Here is a 21,795-nt window from a genome sequence, read left to right on the forward strand (position 1 = left end):
AAATAAAAATATAAAAGAAACTAAGCCAGTGCATATAGATTATTATTAATGTTATTATTCTATGCACAACAAACATAAATGCATACATATATATAGTATATGTGCAGGCAATCGTGTGGACTCTGCCGAATACAAACACACAAACAGTTTTACGCTCGCGCCGATCATCAAGCCATCTCTTTCTCACACATGCACACGCATATTTCATTTTTGATAGAAATTAGTCAATATCAACATATATTTTCCAACATGACTTGGATATTTCTTATCCGATCGTGATGAAATTGAAAGAACAAACTTGATTTGCGTCTATACTTCAAATTTGAGGTCTCCATCTAGCTTGCTGCGACCTGTTACATACATATGCACAAATCCATCATACCTTTCATTTTATAAAAACAAAAAAAAACAGTACTTTTATAGCAGCAGCAGCAGCCGCCGACTCATTGAGCTCACCAACAACACACGCATTCTCACTGCACACTGCACAAGTGGACAAATGGACAGTGGACAATGGACACAGGCTGGCTTCACACGTAAATTTCGTTTGTTTTTTTTTTTTTCATTTTGTTATGTTTCGCTCCATGCGTGTCTCTCTCGCTGTCAGCGCGACGCTTCGCTGCGACTGCGACGGTGACTGTTGCTGCTGCTGCTGCTGCTGCGACAGCGACTGCTGTTGTTGTCAATTCATTTAGTACGCGCCGATCGCTCCAAGATCGGTCGTCAGTCGCAGCGCAATTTTTCTCTTCCAAAATTGTTTTTTTTTTTTCACTTTCTGTTGTAATTCTGTTTAACGCTCGTTTTTTTTTTAATATTTATTTTTTTTCTTCGGTCTTTTTTCTGTGTGTTTTTTCTGTTTGAATTGGATTTTTTTTATGTTTTTCTTGTTTTATTTATATATTATTTTTTATCGGGAATCGGCCCTCGCACATTGGCCTGGCTTGGGTTTTATATAAAAATTGAAGCGACACAAAGACAGCGTTTTAGTCGGGGCTCATTCGCTGGCCTACCCAAGTGTCACACACTCACACACGCACACACAACAGAGCAGAGCTGAGCTGAGCAGAGCAGAGGTGTGTCTCAACAGCAACTGACCGGCAATTGCAGTAGCACCCAACAAGAAGAAGAACAACACTTGCAGTAGCAGCAGCAGCAGCAACAGCGCCACATAAATCGTAAGCATAAAATAAATTATCCGTGTGAGCGAGAGACAGAAAGAGAGAGAGAGAGATAGAGAGAGGTGAAGTGAAGTGAGAATGTTAGAGAGTGGGAAGAGTGTGGGAGAGCGAGCAGACGAATGCGGATGCGTTTTGTTAATGAGCGAGGTCATTTGCATGCAACTGTTAACATTCGCCACTGTTAATATTTAACATTCAACATTCAACATTTGCAAGCAGCAACAAGTTTTTCGCTTAGTGCACTCGCGCTCAGGGAAGGAGTTATGGAGTGAGGGGAGAGTTATCGATAACATCGGGGACACGTGATCGAAAACGAAGGTCGGCCTAATTACGACGCCCCACAACTAAGCGCAGCTCGAACACTAACAGCTTAACGGTTTTTGTTTGTTTTGTAGCACAGTGAACCAGTTCTATCAGCCGCTTGCTTTCTGCACTCAAAAATTATGTAAAAAAAAAGTTTAAAAATCAACTAAATGTAAACGGGTCGTCTGGAAAAAATTAACACAATTGCGTGCTAACCAAAAGCGACAACAACATCAGCGTCAACATCAAAATCTCCAGCAGCAATTTCGAAATGGCCTTTTGTGGTCGGTTTTCTACAACACACTCTTGTTTTTTTTTTTTTTTTTTTTGTTTTTTTTCAAATCAAGTTGCACAATCAAATGAAACTTAAAACTCTGCATAACAGTAACAGATTCAAATAGAGTACAACTCGTAATTTGTACACAATTTCAAATTAAAATAAAATAAAAGAATCCGATAATCATCCGATATTCGTTTGCCTCGATATTAAAGCAAAGCGCTCCTTGCGCATACAAATGATGCACAAATCGATTCACATCGCATATATTTCAATTCGTTTCATTGAACCAAACACCCCCCCCCCCCCTCGTACTGCACCCCTCACTTCCAAATCGATCGCCAACACTTGAAAAAAAAAAAACAAAACAGAAATGAATTGAAAACAAAATTGAAAAACTGCAATCGCAAGCTTTGGAAAACCAAGCAACTTGTACAATTCCCGCATAACATTGAACTTGAACGCTGTTGCCAACACTTGGCCAAGGCCAAAATACCCACACACACACACACACACTCACACCAACATTAACTAAATAAACTAGAAAAATACAACTTCAACTATTCAGTTGTTGTCACATAAAATGATAGCTAGTACAACTCTCGAGTTCTCTCACAAGTTTATTATCTGCACCATCATTTCGTATTTTTAGAAAACATTTCGATTTCACTTTTTCAGTTTTTAAATGAATATTCAAAAATTGAGAAAAATATTCACAAACATCACAAAAATTCAATTCCAACTTGTAAGAAAAATCGCACAACAATTGAATTTAGTTCAAACGCCATATTTGTTAATAATTTTAATGATTTACCACACTTTTGAGTGATCGAGATTTGACAAGTTGAGCACACTATAATTTAGTGCCTACATAATTATGTTAATGGGGCATAATTTTGACAAAAAATAACCTCGCCGTTCCAGACGTAAACATAAGTTTATTGATATTAGCAAGTTAAATTCTCCATTCGATTATCAGAAAGCAAAACTAAAACAACTTTATTCGTGTAATGTGAAAGTGCATAAGTAAATGCTTTCGATCTCATAAGGTATATATATATAGCCTAGTCGATATACACATAGAAATTGAGTTTATGTAACTTGGAATATAAATTTTAAATTTTCAATCTAAGATTTCTAATTTTAAAGCGAATGATCGCTTGTTGAATGACTTACAGCTATAAAAGAAATTGGTTTTGATTTATTTATTTGTTATTGCTCATATCTCTTTATTGTTTATTTTTCTCAGTTCGATTAACACACTAATCAGAGTAGCTATGGCTTGATTTGTTTTTTTTTTTTAAACTTTTTTTATGGTTTTATAACCTAAAAAGCAAATTGAGCGCAACAAGGCGGGAGGGGGTGAGGGGTCTACGTAATTATGTAATTACTGAAAGTAGTTACTGAATCGGAGCAATCGTCGGTAATTTGTTAACAGCAACTGATAAGCTATCAATTCACAGACACTGCGATAACCGATAACCGATAGCTGATAACTCAAAAAATAGAAGATGACAATGAATCGAGGAGGAGTGGAACGATTGATGCTGCTAGCGATGCTGCTTGGCACAGCGAGTGCTGCAAATGAATCCCTGTCATTGGGAAACATAGTTGCCGATTTGCCGGAGCGTTACGATGAGACACAATTGTGGCGCATCCACAACATATCGGACGCAATGCGTCAATATATGCCCGTTGGTCAGCTAATGGAGCAGAAATTCGGTGGCAATATCTGGAAGGAGAATTCCAAATTCCTGGACATCTCCATTGGCAAAGAGCATTTGAAGGCGGCCCGCAACTTTCTCGATGCCCATCATCTCGAACCGCAAATCCTCGCCGACAACGTGCAGTCCCTAATCGATGAGGAGCTACTCGATGGTGTCCAAGCCACCTCATCGCTGCCAGGCACACGCACAAGTGAGTCTAATTTGAATTGACAGCAGACAGACACATTTGAAATGTGTATTTTTCGCTTAACAGAGAAGGCATCGCGATCGGGCAGCGGCATGCACTGGAAGGATTATCACGATCTGGACACAATCTATGCGTTTATGCGGGAAGTACGCGCAAAATATCCGAATATAGTGCGACTATATACGATCGGACAGACGGCCGAGGGACGGGATCTCAAGGTTTTGCGGTAAGTGAAAAAATAAATAAATACAGTTGCAGTCAAAATAACAGTTGTTTTGGAAAATGTTGAAGAAAAAATTACTTAAAGTTCAAAGCTTATGAACATTTTATATGAATACAAGCAATCATTACTGAAGATAAGTAAACATTAAAAGATGGAATAGCCATAAAAATACTAACAAGAAAATTAATTAATGACAAACGAGCCGGTCAAAATAATAGTAGTGGAATAGTAGTGATGCTTTCTTAGATTTTTAAAAAATAGCTGAATAAAGAATACTTCTGAAAACTAGACATGATAGTTGGCTGTATTATATGACATATAACTTAGCCAAAACAGCCCAAAACTGAAAATAAACAAAAGGAATTGGTAAAATCCAAAGAAAAGTGTTGTGAGCAGATACATCGAGGAGTAAAATGGTCAAAAGAATCGATTGGGTTTATGAAAGTATTTATGAAAATATAAATTATTCACAGCGCTAATATTATTTTGACCGCAACTGTATCTGTAAATATACACAAAAGTGCACAAATAGTTGGACAAGCACAGCAGACAGCATTTCTGTTAATTGGCAATGACAGTTGAATGTTGAATGTTCAAGTCAAGGCGGTTAACATTGAAATGTTAATAACAGTTGAGCAAGTGTTAACATTTATCGAACAGCGCCCAAGAGCATGCAGTAATTATTTTGTCTTCACTGTTGATTTTTTACAGCATCTCCGAAAATCCGCGTGAATATAAAAAAGTTTGGATCGATGGCGGGATTCATGCACGCGAATGGATCAGCCCGGCAACGGTGACCTTTATACTGTTCCAACTGATGCACAACTGGGAGAATCAGCCGGCGCATATACGCGGCCTAACCTGGTACATAATGCCAATGATGAATCCCGATGGCTACGAATACAGTCGAACCGTGAATCGTTTGTGGCGCAAGAATCGATCGGGTCCGCGTCGCGCCGATTGCTATGGCGTCGATCTGAATCGGAATTTCGACATTGGCTGGAATGGGTTCGGCTCCTCGAAGGATCCGTGCAGCGATGTCTTTCGCGGCACCTCAGCCGCCTCCGAGCTGGAGACGCAGGCGGTTGCCGATTTCCTTGCGAAACGCAAATACAATCTGGAGGCATATCTAACCTATCACAGCTATGGCCAGCTGGTTGTCTATCCGTGGGCCTACAAGGCAGTCAAGGTGCGCGATGCGGCTGTGCTGCAGCGTGTGGCAAGCACAGCGGTCGAACGGATTGCCCAGAAGACGGGCAGTACGTACCGGGCGTCTGTGACGCACGAGGTGCTCGGCATTGCCGGTGGCGGCTCCGACGATTGGAGTCGCGATGCCCTTGGCGTTAAATATGTTTACACCGTGGAATTGCGTGATCGCGGCACCTACGGCTTCGTCCTGCCACCCAAATTCATCAAGGATACAGCGCTGGAGGGCTGGACTGTCGCCGAAACGGTTGCCCAATCCATTGGTTAACACCCGCTCCCCCTCCTTATCCATCCATCTATCTATCTACCTTTCTATCTATCTGCCTGTCTGTGTGTGAGTGTCTTGTTTTTTTGTATTTTGTTTGAGTGAATGTCTATTTATGTATGCATGTATTTGTACATTGTAACATATGTAAAAACAAAAAATAATAATATTTATATATACATATATATATATATATATATATTTACATATATTTATACAAGCTTATGTCCTTATAAATTATAAATATATTCAATAATTGATTTTTATTTCGATACCAATTCAGCAAATATCAAAACGAAATTTTGCACTTTGAAGTCCCAACAGAGTGTGACTTTAAAACTGCAATGCCGGCACGGCGACTCTTAAACTGTAAATGTTGATTTTTGTTTAAGAAATGTTTGGTTTTTTGCTTTGTTGGAAATCTAAAAAAAAATCACACAGGTGAATTTGTGTTTTTGAAATAACTTGTAATTGATTTCAACATAAAATAAGAAATTATTCCCAATATTTAAATTTGTAGTTCTCACGAAAAGGAACTTTACTGGGTATTCTACTAGCTAGCTTTGCACTCACCAAAAAATACCCAATTTCACTCTTGATGACTCAGTCAATAATACCATACGATTATTGCTTGTTGATGAAGTTTTTTTTTTAAATAGGAGATTTATAAGGAAGTTCAGAGACCGTCCAATTGAAGTGGCTTTGAAATTCTTGGTTTTTTCCATTATCTCAGAGCTTAGACTCTACCTTCTATCCTCTATCCTCAGCCCTGTAGCCCAATTATTATATTATAATGTTATTGGATAGCTCAGTTAAGATTTTATTATAATGAATACATAGTTAAATCATACCTTTTGCAAATAAAATCTATGGAAAGAGAAATATGGACCCTTATCTATCTTAAGCCAGAGACTTTTGATTTTCAATAAGAAACAAATTAATTAATTAATTAATATTGTTTTTTGGCTTGATATTTTGAATTTTTCTTTGATGGAAAATTCACAAGTTCTTTTCTGCATACATATTTTGAGTGGGGGCTTCTCACTCACCGTATCCTCATCGTCATCCGTGTTGTCCAATTGTTCCAGCTGCAGCTGTGCCAAGGTCGCGTTATCGTTATCGTTATCGTTACCGTTGTGTATGCTTGTGTGATTCGTGTGCAGATCCTTGGGCGTTGACTCCTCGGAAATGACCGATTCCGAGGGCAGACTATCAACGAAGGCAACAAAGTTGCTCAGCTGCTCGGCAACTGGTTGAGGAGACGGATGGGGTTGAGGATGTGGATGTGTCTGTGGATGTGTCTGTGTGACTGTTCCTGCTCCAGCTGCTGCTGCTGCTGCCTGTTTCAGATGGTTACTCAGCGTAATCTGGCCGGGATTCGTTTTAGCGCCGACCTGAACATGCTCAATGGAGCGAGTGAAGCGCGTATTCAAACGAATGCTGCTCTGGGGCGACGACAACGACAACGATTGCGGCGACGATGGCGCCGATGGCGTCTGTGTGGCACTGGCCCTAATCGGTTCCGTGTCGCCATCGCCCAGACGCATCTGTTGCCGGATCAGGCGTTCCGCTTCCAGCAGCAGCTCATCAACGGATCGGAGATCGGTGTGATCGGAGAGGCGACTCACCTCCTGGAAAATGGTGTCGGGATCGGTGTGCTCCATGTTGCAGTCCTGCTCCTTGGCCAGGAATTCGATAATTGAACTGCTGTTTGTATAATCCAAGGCGCTGCTCACATCCCCATCCCCCTCCCCCTCCGCATCCCTGTCCCCCACAACATTCGTCTCAGCATTTATCTTGGCGCATTTCGCACTCTGCCCGCCGCCCACTTGGCGCTGGCGTGGGCGTGGCGCCTTCGACATGCTCCCCTCTCTCTCACTCACTCACTCTCTCTTCGTCGTCTCTCTCTCTGTATGTGCAACTCTTCTTCTTCCTCTTATTTGTTGTTTATTTGTTTGCTTCTTTTGCAATTTATAGTTTTGAACAATTATAATTTGGCAACTTGTCGACTTTTTGTTGTTGTTGTTGCGACCACGACGACGACGACCACCACAACGATGACGACACGACGACGCACGCAATTTGCTATTTAGCGATTATTTAAAAAAAAAAAAAATAATAACAACATGCTTTTCGCTAGGTTTTTTTTTATTCTCGCATCATTTTTCCGTCCTCTTTGTGAAGTGCTATAAATTACGACTACTGCGCGTTTCTGTCATTCACGTGTGCACGTAACTGCTCATTGTGCGTTCCTCCACTAACAGCACTGCACCACCGCTAACAGAGCTGCATTTTAACAGTTTTGCGCCATTCAACTTATTTAAATATTAAAGGTTTTTAATAGTTGCTAAGTTGGCTTAGCACATAAATTCCAAAATAAAGTTAAGAAAGACCACTTTATTACGAAATCAAATTTAGTTAATAGAATCCTTTGGAAACCAAGAAAACGTACGTTATAATTTCATTTGAATTTTTATTTTATTTTATTTTTGTTGTTTTGTTTTCTGCAAGAACAATATTTAGATGTATAGTGTGTAATAGTATCCTTACTTAGTAATATTTTTCACATTATCGACAATTTTAAAAAACACAAAAAAAAAATAAATACATACATATATATTTTGTTCCCAAAATTGTGTTTTTTTTTTATATATCTCAGTTGTAAGCCTAAATATGACATTTTCTTTTACTTCATTTAAACATACACATAGATATACAGATGCATATATATATATATACATATATGTATAGATGCATGGATAGAGTTCTTTTCACTTAAACGCTATACGCAATAAAATAACTATATATTTTTTTCTTTTTTTTTTGTCTGCAATACATTTAATCTTTTACTTTATACATGTATATGTGTGTGTCTGTCTGTGTGTGTGTGTGTGTGCTTATATAGAACATACAATTAGGAAAAAAAAAAGTTAATAATTAATTATACATATGTAGAGTAGAAACATTTAAATAAAACCTAGGTAGCGCTGGATAAAATCGTCGGATAAACAATATGTACAATCGATTATTAGTTGTGTGTGTGTGTTGCGTGTGTGTGCGTTTGTGTGTGTGAGTGAGTGTGTGTGTGAGTCTGTGTGTGTGTGTGAGAAGGTATACATATATATAATAATAATAGTTGCTAATATTGCTTATGACTATATAACGTACACATTTATCAGTAGAAATTTGGATCTTTGAGTGTTTTTCTTATTATTTTCTTTTACTTTTTCTTGTCTCTGTGTGTGTTTAGGTGTGTGTGTGTGTGTGATTGTAGTTAAAACGCTGACCATGCTCATGAAAATTTGTTATCACTTTTGTTTTTGTGTGTGTTTTTTTTTTAAATACAAGACAATATATAATATTGCTAAGCTAAGCTACAAAAAAAATATGAAACAAATACAAAAGCCGAGCAAAGGAGCACATTTTGTGTGTGTGTGTGTTGTGTGTGTGTTTGGCTCTCTATGCATTATTACGAAACACATTCACATTCAGAATAGGAAATAAATAATTAAACACAACGACGACAGCAAGTTCGTCCGTCGTCCGTCGTCCACTTCCAATTACAACAAACATTAAGAATTATTAATTTGGTGGCAGGCTTTCAGGGATTGGCGGCGACATATATTCTACTATATAGTTAATTAGCTCATCATCTGACATTAATTATCTATGACTGCTGTAGGTCTTGAAGACACGGGGCATGCTACCGCTGCTGCCACTGCTGATGTTGTTGTTTGTGTTTGTGATTGTTGCACTGCTGCTGCTGCTGCTTGTGGTGCTGCTGCAACCGGCATCCTGTGTTTGCATCGACACATCACTTGTCTCATTATGATAATGATGATGATGATGATGCTGCTGTTGCTGCTGCTGGTGTTGCTGTTGCTGCTGATGATGATGATGATGCGCTGTCGTTTCCAGATTGAGTGGCATCGCCATCGCATGATCCTCATCGGCATGCTCGTAGATATAGTCGCGCTTCTTGAAGTTGTCAATTATCTTCTTGGTCGATTTCATGTGTGCCACAAATGCAGCCTCCAACTGTAAAAAAAAACACATCATTTCAATTGATAACACCTCACTCACGCAACTGATTGATTAGATTACTCACACTCGAAGTCAGATTCATGAATGTGTGATATTTCTCCAGCACACCGACGATCTCCTTAAAACTATTGCCTCGAAGCTGGCGACGCACAATCTTCTCATACTGCTCATTATCGGTGATCAGGTTGCCAATCAATATTGCCGCATAGCTGCCCTTCAGCGTGTGCTCCATGTGATGGCTGGCGCGTTGCACAACTGCCAGATCAAAGGTGCGATTAGTAAGTATATATATATATATATATATATATATATATATATATATATATATATATAAATATATATAAGCTTATGACTATATATGGAATGCCAATTGGAATTATCTTATATTTACAACAGCGATAACTTTGCTGATTTTAGCTTTTCCTTAAAATATTTACACCTTTTATTTGTTTTTATTGTCGCAGTCGTTTCAATTACCAGTACCCTGTAATTTGCGACTATTTGCAAACAAACAACAGCTGTTTACGCATTATAATCATCAACTGCTATAATATAAACTATATATATATATATCTATATCTATATTCAACTTACGATTGTTGACTGTCTCCTCGACCTCTTCCTGCTTCTTTTTGCCCTTCTCATTGTTCTCGAGGAACGCATCCGTATTCTTCTCCACAAGTCTGCAAGCAAGTCGGCATTATACCAATTATAATATATATATATATGGCTATATATGTCTAACTAACCTGGCCAGCTCCTCGCACTTGTAAAAGTATTCGAACAGTGCCTGCATGGCGCTCACTGCCTGATCCCCGGGCGGGGGATTGTCGGCAACGTATTCGGCGGGCGCATGTGCCTGCATCAATGTGGCACGATTCGGTGGCGTGTGCATGCACAGATTGATCAGCAGCGTCAGCACCTGAAAAGAACACATAGGGAGAACCAAAAAGAAAATATTTAGTTTAAAATCATGTCAAACAAAATCTTTCGCATAGAATCTGAACTCAAACATCAATTATTTAAATGATTTCGATTTGAAACTTCAATCATAATAAATAAATCAAAATTAACTAAATGAATTAAATCTATAACAAATTACAGCACTTTTCTACATATTATATAGCTTAAGATGATCATGGTCTCATATATAAACTATGATCAGAGCAAGTCTGTTGGGTATTCAAAAGGATATATCGATTAACGATAGACAATCGACAATTGACAGTTGCTCACCAGAATGCTCAGCTCGAAGACACAACGGTCCGGAATGTAGTTGGACGCGAGCAGCAACAGATGGAAACTGGTCTCGATGACATCGCTGCGCTTGCCAAGCAGCTCGGCGCCCAGCGATGGCTGTGCCTCGTTGAACGTGTGCGTCAAATTGATGAGCACCTTCATCACTGGTATGAGCAGTTCACGCATTGCAACGCCCGGATGCTCCTTGCTGCTGTTCTGTTCGCTGGTGCTGCACGGATGCAGCAGCAGCTGGCGATCGCAGAGCCGATAGAGGAAGCACAGTGTGTCGACGGCCCGTCCCTTGGCATAGGTGAGCATATACCGTTGATTCGCCTCGTTGTGCTGGGTGACATTCTCGAGGACGCGCAAGCAACGTGCCACCGTCTGCATGTTGTCGAGCAGTGTCGGTTGCCACACAACTAGCGACATGTCTGTGGCAGCTGTGGCAATCACCGGCTGACAGAAATCCGATATCGTTTTGATGATATGCTCCAGTCCGCCCAGTTTTCGCAGATCCTCCTTGAACCATTCACCCGCCCGCTTCGAGGTGAGCGAAAGCAGCGTCTCCATGGCCAGGGTGCCCACCGTTATCGATTCCACATTTAGATGGGTGCCCTTGCCCTGGGCCTTGATCTCCTCGCACAGTTCGCGCACCTTCTGCTTGTTCCGCTCATAGTTGGCACGATCTGTGGGCGATGCGGCAACGCCCACGCCCACACCCTCCGCCTCCAGCAGATTGATCATCAGTTCGAGCGAGTCCCGATCCAGATCCATGTTGAGACCCTCCTGCGACAAGATGTACATAATCGCCGAGGTGCACAGACCCAGACTCAAATCCCGATTGGCATCGGAGAGCGCCTGCAAAAATACAAAATATTTCCACAATTAATAATCGATACAATCGATGAATCTCCTCTGCCAGGAGTTGTCTACTGTCCTCTGGCTGCTTAAATATATGCCACTCACCTTGAAGAACTTGGTGACGACACCATGGGCACGCACATGCATTCGAAACGCTGGCGTCATGCACTTGGTGGCCAGCTGGAGGGCGGAGAGGCAACGTGTCGGCGGCGGATTGTGCGGCTGCAGTGCATCGAGTATATACTCGACATCGTCGTACATCTCCTGGTATTCGCCAATCTCCTGGATCTGATGTGCCGTCTTCACGTTCCGCACCACCGTATAGTATTCCTTGGTCTTGCGTTCCACACGCAAACCGGCCATTGCCGATGATGATGATGTCGTCGTCGTCGCCGTCGTCATCGCACCCATGTTACCCAGGTTCATGCCCTCATCCGCACTCGGCTCCAGGTCCAGATCGAAGGCATCGCTGCCAGAGGCAGCCGTCGTCGATTGCTGCGATTTGGTGGGGCGACCAGCACTCAGTTTGCCCAACGCTGGACTTTCGCCACGCAGCGCTGAACTGCTGCTGGTATTGTTATTGGAATTGGAGTCACCAAAGTCCCCATAGATGGCATCGATGGCGGCCGCTTTGCTCGCGGCCAGATTATCGCCCGCAGCGACACCACCGCATCCGCTGCTGCCGCCACCGCCGCCGCCACCGCCAGCTGTTGTTGTTGCGGAGGCGTTGCTGCTGGCATCGCTGCCATTGCCGCCACCGTTCGCCTCGAGGGCAGCGTCCCAGCTGTGCTTGTACAGATGCCGTTTGGAAACCGTCGCCTGCTCCGCCTGATCGGAGGGCACCAGGGCGCGACTCTTGAAGATTGAGCCCTTCTTCTTCGATATGACCAGCTTGACAGCGCCACGTTGCGTCTCCTCGAGATTTGGTGGCTGTGTGGTGGTGCTGCTGCTTCCAGTGCTGATGGATGCCTCTAGGTTGTCTGCACTACTTGTCGCTGCTCCTCCAGCTCCAGCTCCACTCGCTGCTCTAGCTGCTCCAGCCGCTGCTACACCAGCACCACCCGCTGCTGTTGCTGCTGCTCCCCCGGTTGCAGCAGCCGCTGCTTCTCCACCCGCTGCTCCAGCTGCCGCCGCTGCTGCTGCTGCGGCTCCACCTGGCACTTGGTTGTCCAGCGTAATTGTTCGCTTGAATTTATCCTTGAACTTGTAGTCACGCAACGGCGGCGACGATGAGGAGCCATCGTGTTGCATCATGGACGAGCTATTTGATGTATTCGACAACTCATCCATGCCCGGTTCCGGTTCCATTTCATGCTCCGGTTCCGTCTGCGTCTGTGGTTCCTGCTCCGTGCCGTGCAGCGTCGTTTCGTGCAACGACTCGTATTCCGGTCCCATGTCCAGATCAAGTTCCAAATCCAACGCCAAATCGAGATCTGTGTGCATTTGCTTGGCGGGCGTTGGTTGTGCCTCATCCTGTTTCCTCAGCTGCTCGGCGAGATGTTGCTGCTTCAGCTTCAGCTGTGCCGCATCCGTATCGAGTGGCATCTGTTCCGCGGTTGCTGTCATTGTTACCGAGGCAGGCTGCTGTTGTTGTTGCACTTGGAATACTTGCAACACCTGCGTCACCTGCTGATTTTTGCGTTTCCGTCCATAGCTACGCGTTGCGGCGCCACCGGCCCCATTGTCCGTTGTGGCACGACTCGCCTCCGCTTTGGCCGACAGACTTGCGGCAATTTTATTGATATTGTTGTGCACATTGTTGTTGTTGCTGTTGCTGCTGTTGTTGTTGTTGCTGCTGGGCAAATTGTTGTTGTTGCTGGCAGCAGTGCGACCGCGACCACGTCGTGTAGCAGCTATAGGAGCACTAGCAGCAGGAGCAGGAGCGGCAGCAGATGGAACAACAGCAGGTGGAGGCGCCTCTGCAGCTGTTGCATCCACTGCATCCGTTGATGCACTTGCTGCTGCTGCAGTTGCAATCTCTGTTCGCTTATTGCTACTGCTGCTGCTGTTGTTGTTGTTGTTGGTGGTGGTGGTTGTTGTTGTGGTTGTAGTGGTTGTGGCACGCGCGCGTGTTGCACGCTTTGTGCTCTGCTGCGTTGCCTCCTCCAGCTGCAGCTTGTTGCGCATCCGTGTGCGCGTCTCCGTTGCCGCCGGCGTCACAATCTCCGCATTGTTGTTCGCCTTGCGGGCGCGTCCACGTGTGGTCCGCTTATTGCTGCCACCCGCTCCACCCAGCTGCGGCTGCTGCTGGGTCTCCTGCTCCCCATTGAGGCGTGGCATGAGCACCTCACCACGCAGCACAGCCAATATGTCGGCCTGTTGCAGTGGCCGAGCCGCCTCCGCTTCGCCAGCAACAGTTGCTGCCGCTGCCGCCGAACCCCCACCACAGTCCATGTTCATCATGGACTCCAGTCGCGACTCAATGTCTGAGGGTGGCGCCACCAGCGATGAATGTTGACTTGTCTCCAGATCGCTGGTGATGACACTCGAGCCACGGCTGCGTATCACACAGCTATCGTCCTGCACCGACTGGGCGAGCAGCTGTGGCGTACTATTCCCCTTGGATGAGTTGCTGCCCAGCACCGAGGATTGCGAATCGAAATCGTGTTCGGGCGGCGAAATAAGTGCGGAGCGTGTTGTGGGCTGCGATTGCTGCTGTTGTTGCTCGTTGAGCGCCAGGTGTGGCGATGGTGTTTTAAACTCCGAGTTGGCCAGCTCAGCAGCTGCTGCCGCGCCCACGCCAGCTGCTGCTGATGATGCTGCCGCTGCCGCTGCTGCTGCTGCTGCGGCTGCGTGTTTGAGATGCTTGTGCTTTTTGCTTTTGGATTTCTTTTCGCTCCGCGAATCCTCGCCAGCTGCTTTGGCTGCTGCTGCAGCGGCTGCTTTGGCAATCGCGTTGCGAATCACGTCCGTTTTGATGATCAGTTTTAGGCGCTCCTTGGGCGGCTTGTCTGGTGAGATTTTCACTGTGCAATAATTGATTTCGGGCGGTTCCTCCTCATCCTCATCCTCCTCTTCTTCTTCTTCCTCCTCCTCTTCTTCCTCTTCGTCAGCGTCTGCTTGCCTTGCTTCTGCTTCTGCTGCAGTTGGCGGCCTTAGTGGTTTTACAGTTATTTTTGGCGTTGTTGTTGTTGTTGTTGCTACTGCTGATGTTGTTGTTGCTGTCGCTGCTGTAGTTGTTGTTGCTGTTGTTGGCGTGTTTATTGCTGCTGCTGCTGCTGCCGCAGCTTCGAAAGGAACTCGTTCATTATTCTCATCGTTGGGCGTTTGGAAATGTGTCGGCGAATTATTTGGCGGCTCTTCGCTATCCGTGCTGACTAAGCGCGATGTGCCCTGAAAATTGAAGTGAAAATTGATGCCGTTGTTTAATAACTGTAGATCAACATTTGTTTAGTTTACAGTTTACAATTTCTATTGGGTTTATTTTTTCAGTGACAATTAACACTTGGCTATTGGCGACCGACGACTGCCGCACAACGGAAACAAACAACAACTGGCGGCGTTAGTAGTGAAAAAAGAAAACAACAGCAACTCAAGAAAACAGCACAAATAAAAAAAAAGACTCCATTTAATGTAAAAGCGCGCGTAATTTAACACTGCTTGTTGTTGTTGTTGTTGTCGCTTTCTCTTTCCCACACAGCGCTCAGAAGAGCGCTTCAAACAGTCAATGCATGTGTGTGTGTGTGTGTGTGTGCATGTGTGAGCGAACGAAAGAGTGAGCGAGCGAGCGATCGTGCGTGCGTGAGTTAGCAAAAGAAAGAAATGGAGACAGCTATCGATCGTTCGCATACGCGTGCACAGTGGTTCACAGTGTTGCAACAAATAAAAGAAATGCATTTGACTTACTCTTTTTGTGTTTTTTAAGACAAGCAAACTATATAAAATGTATACACAGTAAAAAAATTGACATTTTGATTATGTGCAAGCAGTAAATGTCAAAATGAAAACTATAAATTATAATTTAAATTCTAATAATATGAAACTAAAAATTATAGAGCTTTTTTCAAATTTAAATTCTAATAAAATAACATTAACAATTTTAAGTAGAGCTTTTTTTGGGCAACTTACTTTGGAAATGCGTAAAACAATTGGCGGATGTTCGGGTGTACGGGAAGCGCTTGAGGAGCAGGCGGAAGTGGATGGCACTGTTGCTGTTGCTGGAGCTGTAGATGCAGCTGGAACTGGACCAGTTGGAGCAGCTGTTGCTGGAGTTGCTAATGATGAAGCGCTGGGCGCTGTTGCTGGTGGTGGAAGCGCTGGACTTGAATCTGCTGCGGCAGCTAATCCTGCTGCTGTTCCTCCTCCTCTTGCCACACCTCCTGCTGGTCCTCTTCCCACTCCTCCACCCACTGCAGCATCTTGTGCATTTGTTGCCGTCTCCGCCGGACGCGTCTTGGGCATAATGAGGTCCTTAACGGGCGTTGGATAACGCTCATCCTCATCGACCTCACAATAGTTGACCTGTTTCCGAGCACGTCCCAATATCCTTGACGGCGGCGCCTCCGGCTTTAATTTCTTCTCCTCCTTGAATTTTTTCTTCTTCTGCGTGTTGCCACTGCTGGGTGTGTTTGGAGTTGTTGTGTTTGTGTTGCTGGTGGTGGTGGTGGGTGATGCAGCTGCCAGGTCGAGCATGTGATCTGCCAAATCCATGGACATGCTGTCACTTAACGCACCGGGCGTTAAAATTGCAGTTGTTGTTGTTGCCTTCTTTTTGGGGGATTTGCGCTTCCGCTCAGCGGAGCTACTCGCCTTGCTCAACTTCAGCTTGAGCGGCTCATGGTGAAGCTGATGTTGCTGCTGATGGTGGGTATGGGTGCTTGCCATCGGATCTCGCATTGGTGAATTGCCAGCGGCACCACAATGTGGCAACTGTTGTATGATCTGGGCGATGACTTCGGGCGGTGCCGCATTGCGGGATTTGAAGAATTTTTTGGGTTTCGGTGGCTCCGGCACCGATATGGACATATCATTTGGATCATGATCGTGCGACGAGGCCGGACTCTGGGCGGGACTAGCGGCCGCAGCAGGATGCAGTGCAGCCAGTGTGTAGGTGCGTGTCGAAGTAAAGCCCATTTTGCCCCATTTGCCGACAGTGCCAACGGAACGGGCGACAGTGGGACGATTTGTGTTCTCCTTCTCCTTGCACAGTGAGTCCAGGGGCACAACTATGTTCTTGCCCCACCGTGACATTTTGCACAAAAAAAAAAAAAAAAAACAAGGAAGGATCGAGCAAAGTCCCGTTACAAAGTCCCGTTTAAAGTTTTGTGCTCGTTCTCTCTCTCTCTCTTTCTGGCGCTCTCTCTTCAGTTTTGTTTATACTGCTTCTAGGCGCTTATTGCTCTCTTTGTTGTTGTTGTTGTTGGCGCAACAATTACGCTGCTGAGTATAAGAGAGAGAAGAGACATAATTAAATATTTATCTTCAATTCATAATTAATATTGCACGCACACACACACACACACGCATAGTGTGTACTCCTGAGCCATAATTCGACATTAAAGAAAACAACGAAAAAAAAATTAACAGCTTCTGCCAGCAGCAAATGTCAAAAAGCAACAACAACAACACCAGCAAGCGCCGTAAACATGACGTGCGTGCGAGCGAGAACACAATAGTCACCGACTCCGTTTTTCAACATTTTTATTGTTGCCAAAAAAAAAAGCAGGCATCGAAAAAAAGTAAATTATTGCACTTTCGTTGTGATCAATTGAGTTATTTTATTTTCTTTGCTATCTTCATTTAACGTGCGATTGTTTTGCGTTGCATTTGGCTCACCTGAAAAAAAAACACATTTGTTGTTGTTGCTGTTTGTTGTTTTTATTGCTGCTCTGCTCTGCTCTGCATGTGGGTATATGTATATGTATATGCATACACACATGCATAAACATATACGTATGCGTGTGTGTGTTTCAAATCTCTGTTGCTCTATATGTGTACATGTGTGTATGTTGTGTGTGTATGAGCGAGTAGGAATGCAATAAAAAAACACACACACACACTCAGAAACACAGACACAGAAACGTTGTCGTTTCGTTCGCTTAGCTTATTGGCGCAATTTTCTGTTGCACGCGCGAATTCTTGCGATGCTTTTTCGCATGACACACACACACACACGCATAAACAATTTACGATAATAACAACTAATACACTCACTGTTGCAGCCGATTTGTTAATATTGTGCATAGTGTTGAGTAGCAAACTGCATGTTTTTTGTTGCACACATTTTCCACCACTTTTAACAGCAGCAGCAGCAAATCGCAACAACAGCTACAAATTACATACATACAAATCGCTCGCTGTGCGACACTTGCAATTATTGCACATTGTGGCACACTGGTTCAATGGAACGCTTCAAATGCACCGTTTTCTTGTTTTCTGGTCAATCCAATTTGTTAAGCATTAAAATCACACACAAAATATATTTAATTTTTTCTTCGCAACTACAATTTAGAGTGACCAAATTTTGTTTGCGTTGTTTAAGGCCCGACATTCGCCACGAACGAACGCAGTGTTGTCTTTTCCGATAACATTTAAGTTGCGCATTTGCGTGTTAACGTTGCAGCGCTACACGCGTTGCGCAGCCAACTTCTGTTGAGTAGAACGCTGCGTGCAGCCAACATTAAGTGATTGACACGACCAACTTCATGTTGGCGCCACAATTGAATTTTCATGCATCGTTCGTTTATTGTGTGATTATTAATATTTATGGCTTATTGATTAGCTTATGGCTGTCCGTCTCACTCTGCTGTCCATTGATAATATACGCCAGTGGATCATCCTTGCTGGACTCCATCAGATGCTCGCACGATGTTTGATTAATCGGAAACATGAACGACAAATCGATACAATAACGCGGCAATTTCTCCCTAAAAATGTACATTTTGAGTCGATTAACGTATGTAAAAACGTTCTTTTGTATTTTTGGCTAACCTCAAAAAAGTTATAACATTATCGCCCAATGTCTGCTCCCGGGACAAGAGCAATGCGGATAAATAACGTGAATGCTTCTTCTTCTCGGCACAGTGCATAATTAGACCCCAATTGGCATAATCCGTGTCCAGCACATATGTATTATAGACGCCCTCATCTGGAAATATATGGCAAATTAAGATTATATATGCATATATGTGTGGATTAAGCGACTTACATATATCCTCTGTGTGCTTCCAGTGACCCGGAGTCTCGGGATCCGGTATTAGCCACGTAATATTCCCCTGAAGTTTTTCGCGTAACGGATCCTCCGCAAAGATATAGCTAAAGTTCATTGTTATCTGTCGAAAATGGGCATTATTTACATGTTATGGTATATAATATATTCTTGTCGACTAACTCACATGCCGATCCTCAATGGAGAAGGCGAAATTGCTGCGCATGCAGGCATATTCCGGCAGTTCCTCAGTGGATGCATAATACTGCACCACATGCCACTTGCCCATCATCTCGGTCAGATTGAAGTTCCTTATGGCGCGCACCTGCTCGAACATTTGTGCAGATCTCATAAATTACTCACAAACAAATTCAATAGTTACATCTGAAATTCTCTTTTATTTTTCAGACATCATTTCTAAATATGAGGAAACATATATCTATATAAACGTTGCAAAAGGTTTGTGTATCTTAAAATACAAAGGTTTATTAATAATATAAGAAGCAAAAAAGCTAATAAAACAATTCACCAGATCAAGTTTGCTTTCGATAATCGATAACGCATAATATGGATAAATTCATCAAGATCGGATAAAAAGTTGAGTTCACGAAATTTATATTTGGCAATATAAAACTATAATTTATGAAACAGCTGACTTCGATCTGACTTGACTACAGCACTCTTAATTTGCATTCTAATTATTGCGTTGACTCACACCACTGTGCAGCCAGCAGCAAACCCAAATTCATTGGGGCAAATGTGCGTGCCAACTGAAATTAAGCCACACACACACACACGCACACACATACATGCATATGTACAAAATGTAGTTGCATGTCACTTTGTGCATTTGCTCAATTTGTTTTTGTGGCTTTTGGCTGCGTTCGCTTTACAGCTAGTCATACAAAAAAACGTTAGAAAAATCCGCAAAAAAAATCACTGCACTTGACCGCCTGTCAACGTTGGCGCAATGTCGGCGCCAGCAACTGAGACGGCGACGGCGACGTCAACAGTGACTGCGAGACGCGGACGTCAGTCAGTCAGGCCAGGCACTTAGAAAGTGTGATTGATTTTGGCATCACTGTGCGCCCATTTCTTCGCCCCCAGACACATTCTGAATGAGAGTCGCACTTCACTCGCATATTGATGAGCAACACACACACACACACTCATATATATATATGTACATATGTGTGGAATTTCGTTATTGCATTTTTAATAGAGCCCCAAAAATATTTAGTTGGATTTACTATATTCTTATACGATTGATTTTCAGCATGAAAATCTTTTTTTTATGTTATACGATTTTAATAGTATTTTTTTTTCTTATTTCTTGGAATGATTTCACTCACATTTGGGCATTTCTTGCGCAGATCCGTTCGCTTTCTGCATTGTGCCGCATAACTGTTAAATTTCGTCAAGGCCAAAGCGCTGGGCCAATCGAGCAGGAGCAGAAATGTGAACAAAAACAGCAGTTGAGCTGCCCCCCTTTTGCGGGCGGTCATTGGGATAGGGATACGCTTATCCGCTAATTGAGCACTTGGACTTAGAGAGTTGCTTGTTGCGTTGTAGTTGAAACACTGTGTTTCCATCGCAAACGGATGCGGCCGCCGCAAGCAGCAGCAGATCTGACTCTTAGCGGATAAGACGCCATAAATACAATTACATATATGAATGTATGTGTTGTGTGTGTGTGTGTGCAGACAGAGTTGTATATTACACAGCATTTTTATGTAGAGTTTATTAAAATGTGATCGTTGTTTTTGTCGCTTATTCATTATCGTAGCTGAAAATAAAACACACACATACAATTGCATTTTGTTAGTGCTGTGCACTAAGCGATTTTATAGCCAAATGACCAATATAAACTATCGCATAACTCTGGCCATCAGCAGAAATACTCTAATATAAATTTCCATATACATATAAATATATACATATAGATGTATATTTAATATGCCATAGGCTAGAATTCCGCCAACAGTAACAAATAACATTTGTATAAATTTAGCTATAGCTAAATTAGCTTTGCTTGGCTTGCACTGATTTACTCATCTAGCTGTAAATTGCGAATCAGTTGTCAACAGAGGCGCACTAGCATGAGTGTGTGTGTGTGTTGTGTGCAATGCGTCATTTAGCTTATGGAAATTGATATTGGAATGCGTGTAAGCATCCAGCATCTCTCTCTCTCTCACTCACACTCTCTTATCAAACGTTCCAGTGTTTATGCATATACATATTGTTGCTGTTGTTGTTTTCATAGAGCATGCACCACTGTGCAAATACACTTTGGATAGAGATGCACATAGACAGCTGAAATTTAGTATTTTTGGCTGCATTTGGAGTTTTTTTTATATTTCATTTTATTTTTGTTGTTTTTGACTTGACGGTCCCTTTAGCTCTCTCTCCAAACAAAAAAATAAAAATAAAAACAGCCCTGGACATCGGTCAGTTTCCCATGCTAAATAACTTTCTCGCGCCACTTGCTGGGCGGCTGATAAAGATGAAATCTGTGTAGTTTTTTTTTGTGGCGAGACTGTTAAAAAGGTATGCAGCAAACAGGAAACACAAATTTATTCTTTACGATCGCGAGAACAGCCTTTGGACACTTTCTCTTTATTGCGAAACTTGTTGGGCGGCATTTTCACGCAGCCATCGCAGGCACAGTGCCAGAGCCACATTCAACATCCACATGCCATGCAATCCACAAACATATCCAGCATCCACAATTCACTTGACATCCTCAGCGCTGCGGCTGCAGGTGGCGTCGCTAACGCTGACGCCTGACGCCAGCAGCTGCAGCGTCTTCACTTTCCTTCTTCCGCCATGCATTCGCCGTCTGCTGCTGCTGTTGCTGCGTCTGCTGTGTCTCTGTCTGGTTAGCCAGTTAGCCAGTTAGCCAGTCAGTCAGTCAGTCAGTCAGTTGGCCAGCCCAAACGCGGCGCAACTTTCGTCGCGCTGCCGACGGCGACAGAGCGACAGCGACAGCGACTGGCTCTATGGACAGTTCCGGCTTTAGCGGTCATCATCTACACAAGGCAGACGCAGACGCAGACGCAGACGTAGACGCAGTCTTTGGACAAACTTTGGCCAACGGACGGACATCTCTCAGCCAGGCGCGACGCACTTAAACGAAAA

General features: G+C 43.4%; 4 protein-coding genes across 4 annotated transcripts in view; 1 reads left to right on the forward strand and 3 right to left on the reverse strand.

Moving 5' to 3' along the window:
- Positions 1-7,228, reverse strand: part of LOC6566335 (centrosomal protein of 162 kDa) — a 29,444-nt gene extending 22,216 nt beyond the window's left edge. Inside the window, exon 1 of the mRNA XM_001992071.2 lies at positions 6,416-7,228. Coding sequence (XP_001992107.2) covers positions 6,416-7,228 — 813 coding nt within the window. The remainder of the gene's footprint in view (positions 1-6,415) is intronic.
- Positions 873-5,442, forward strand: LOC6566311 (carboxypeptidase B). Its single transcript, XM_001992077.2, has 4 exons — positions 873-1,175; positions 3,222-3,675; positions 3,739-3,898; positions 4,607-5,442. Exons 2-4 carry the CDS (start codon positions 3,270-3,272, stop codon positions 5,367-5,369), a joined length of 1,329 nt encoding a protein of 442 aa, XP_001992113.2. The 5' UTR covers positions 873-1,175; positions 3,222-3,269; the 3' UTR covers positions 5,370-5,442.
- An 879-nt stretch (positions 7,229-8,107) lies between the features above and the next one.
- Positions 8,108-17,935, reverse strand: LOC6566313 (protein wings apart-like). The gene is made up of 8 exons (XM_001992079.3): positions 17,664-17,935; positions 15,579-16,889; positions 11,616-14,843; positions 10,647-11,507; positions 10,160-10,332; positions 10,005-10,093; positions 9,475-9,665; positions 8,108-9,404 (listed from the first exon to the last, which is right to left on the reverse strand). The coding sequence occupies exons 2-8, from the start codon at positions 16,698-16,700 to the stop codon at positions 9,030-9,032; spliced, it is 6,039 nt and encodes a 2,012-aa protein (XP_001992115.1). The 5' UTR covers positions 16,701-16,889; positions 17,664-17,935; the 3' UTR covers positions 8,108-9,029.
- A 234-nt stretch (positions 17,936-18,169) lies between these two features.
- On the reverse strand, positions 18,170-20,281 carry LOC6566314. The gene is made up of 5 exons (XM_001992080.2): positions 20,010-20,281; positions 18,845-18,982; positions 18,658-18,781; positions 18,441-18,597; positions 18,170-18,376 (listed from the first exon to the last, which is right to left on the reverse strand). The coding sequence occupies exons 1-5, from the start codon at positions 20,247-20,249 to the stop codon at positions 18,214-18,216; spliced, it is 822 nt and encodes a 273-aa protein (XP_001992116.2). The 5' UTR covers positions 20,250-20,281; the 3' UTR covers positions 18,170-18,213.
- Between the last annotated feature and the right edge of the window lie 1,514 nt (positions 20,282-21,795).

Source organism: Drosophila grimshawi, unplaced genomic scaffold (assembly GCF_018153295.1).
Source record: "Drosophila grimshawi isolate 15287-2541.00 unplaced genomic scaffold, ASM1815329v1 contig_848, whole genome shotgun sequence".
In the NCBI taxonomy this organism is placed as follows: domain Eukaryota; kingdom Metazoa; phylum Arthropoda; class Insecta; order Diptera; family Drosophilidae; genus Drosophila; species Drosophila grimshawi.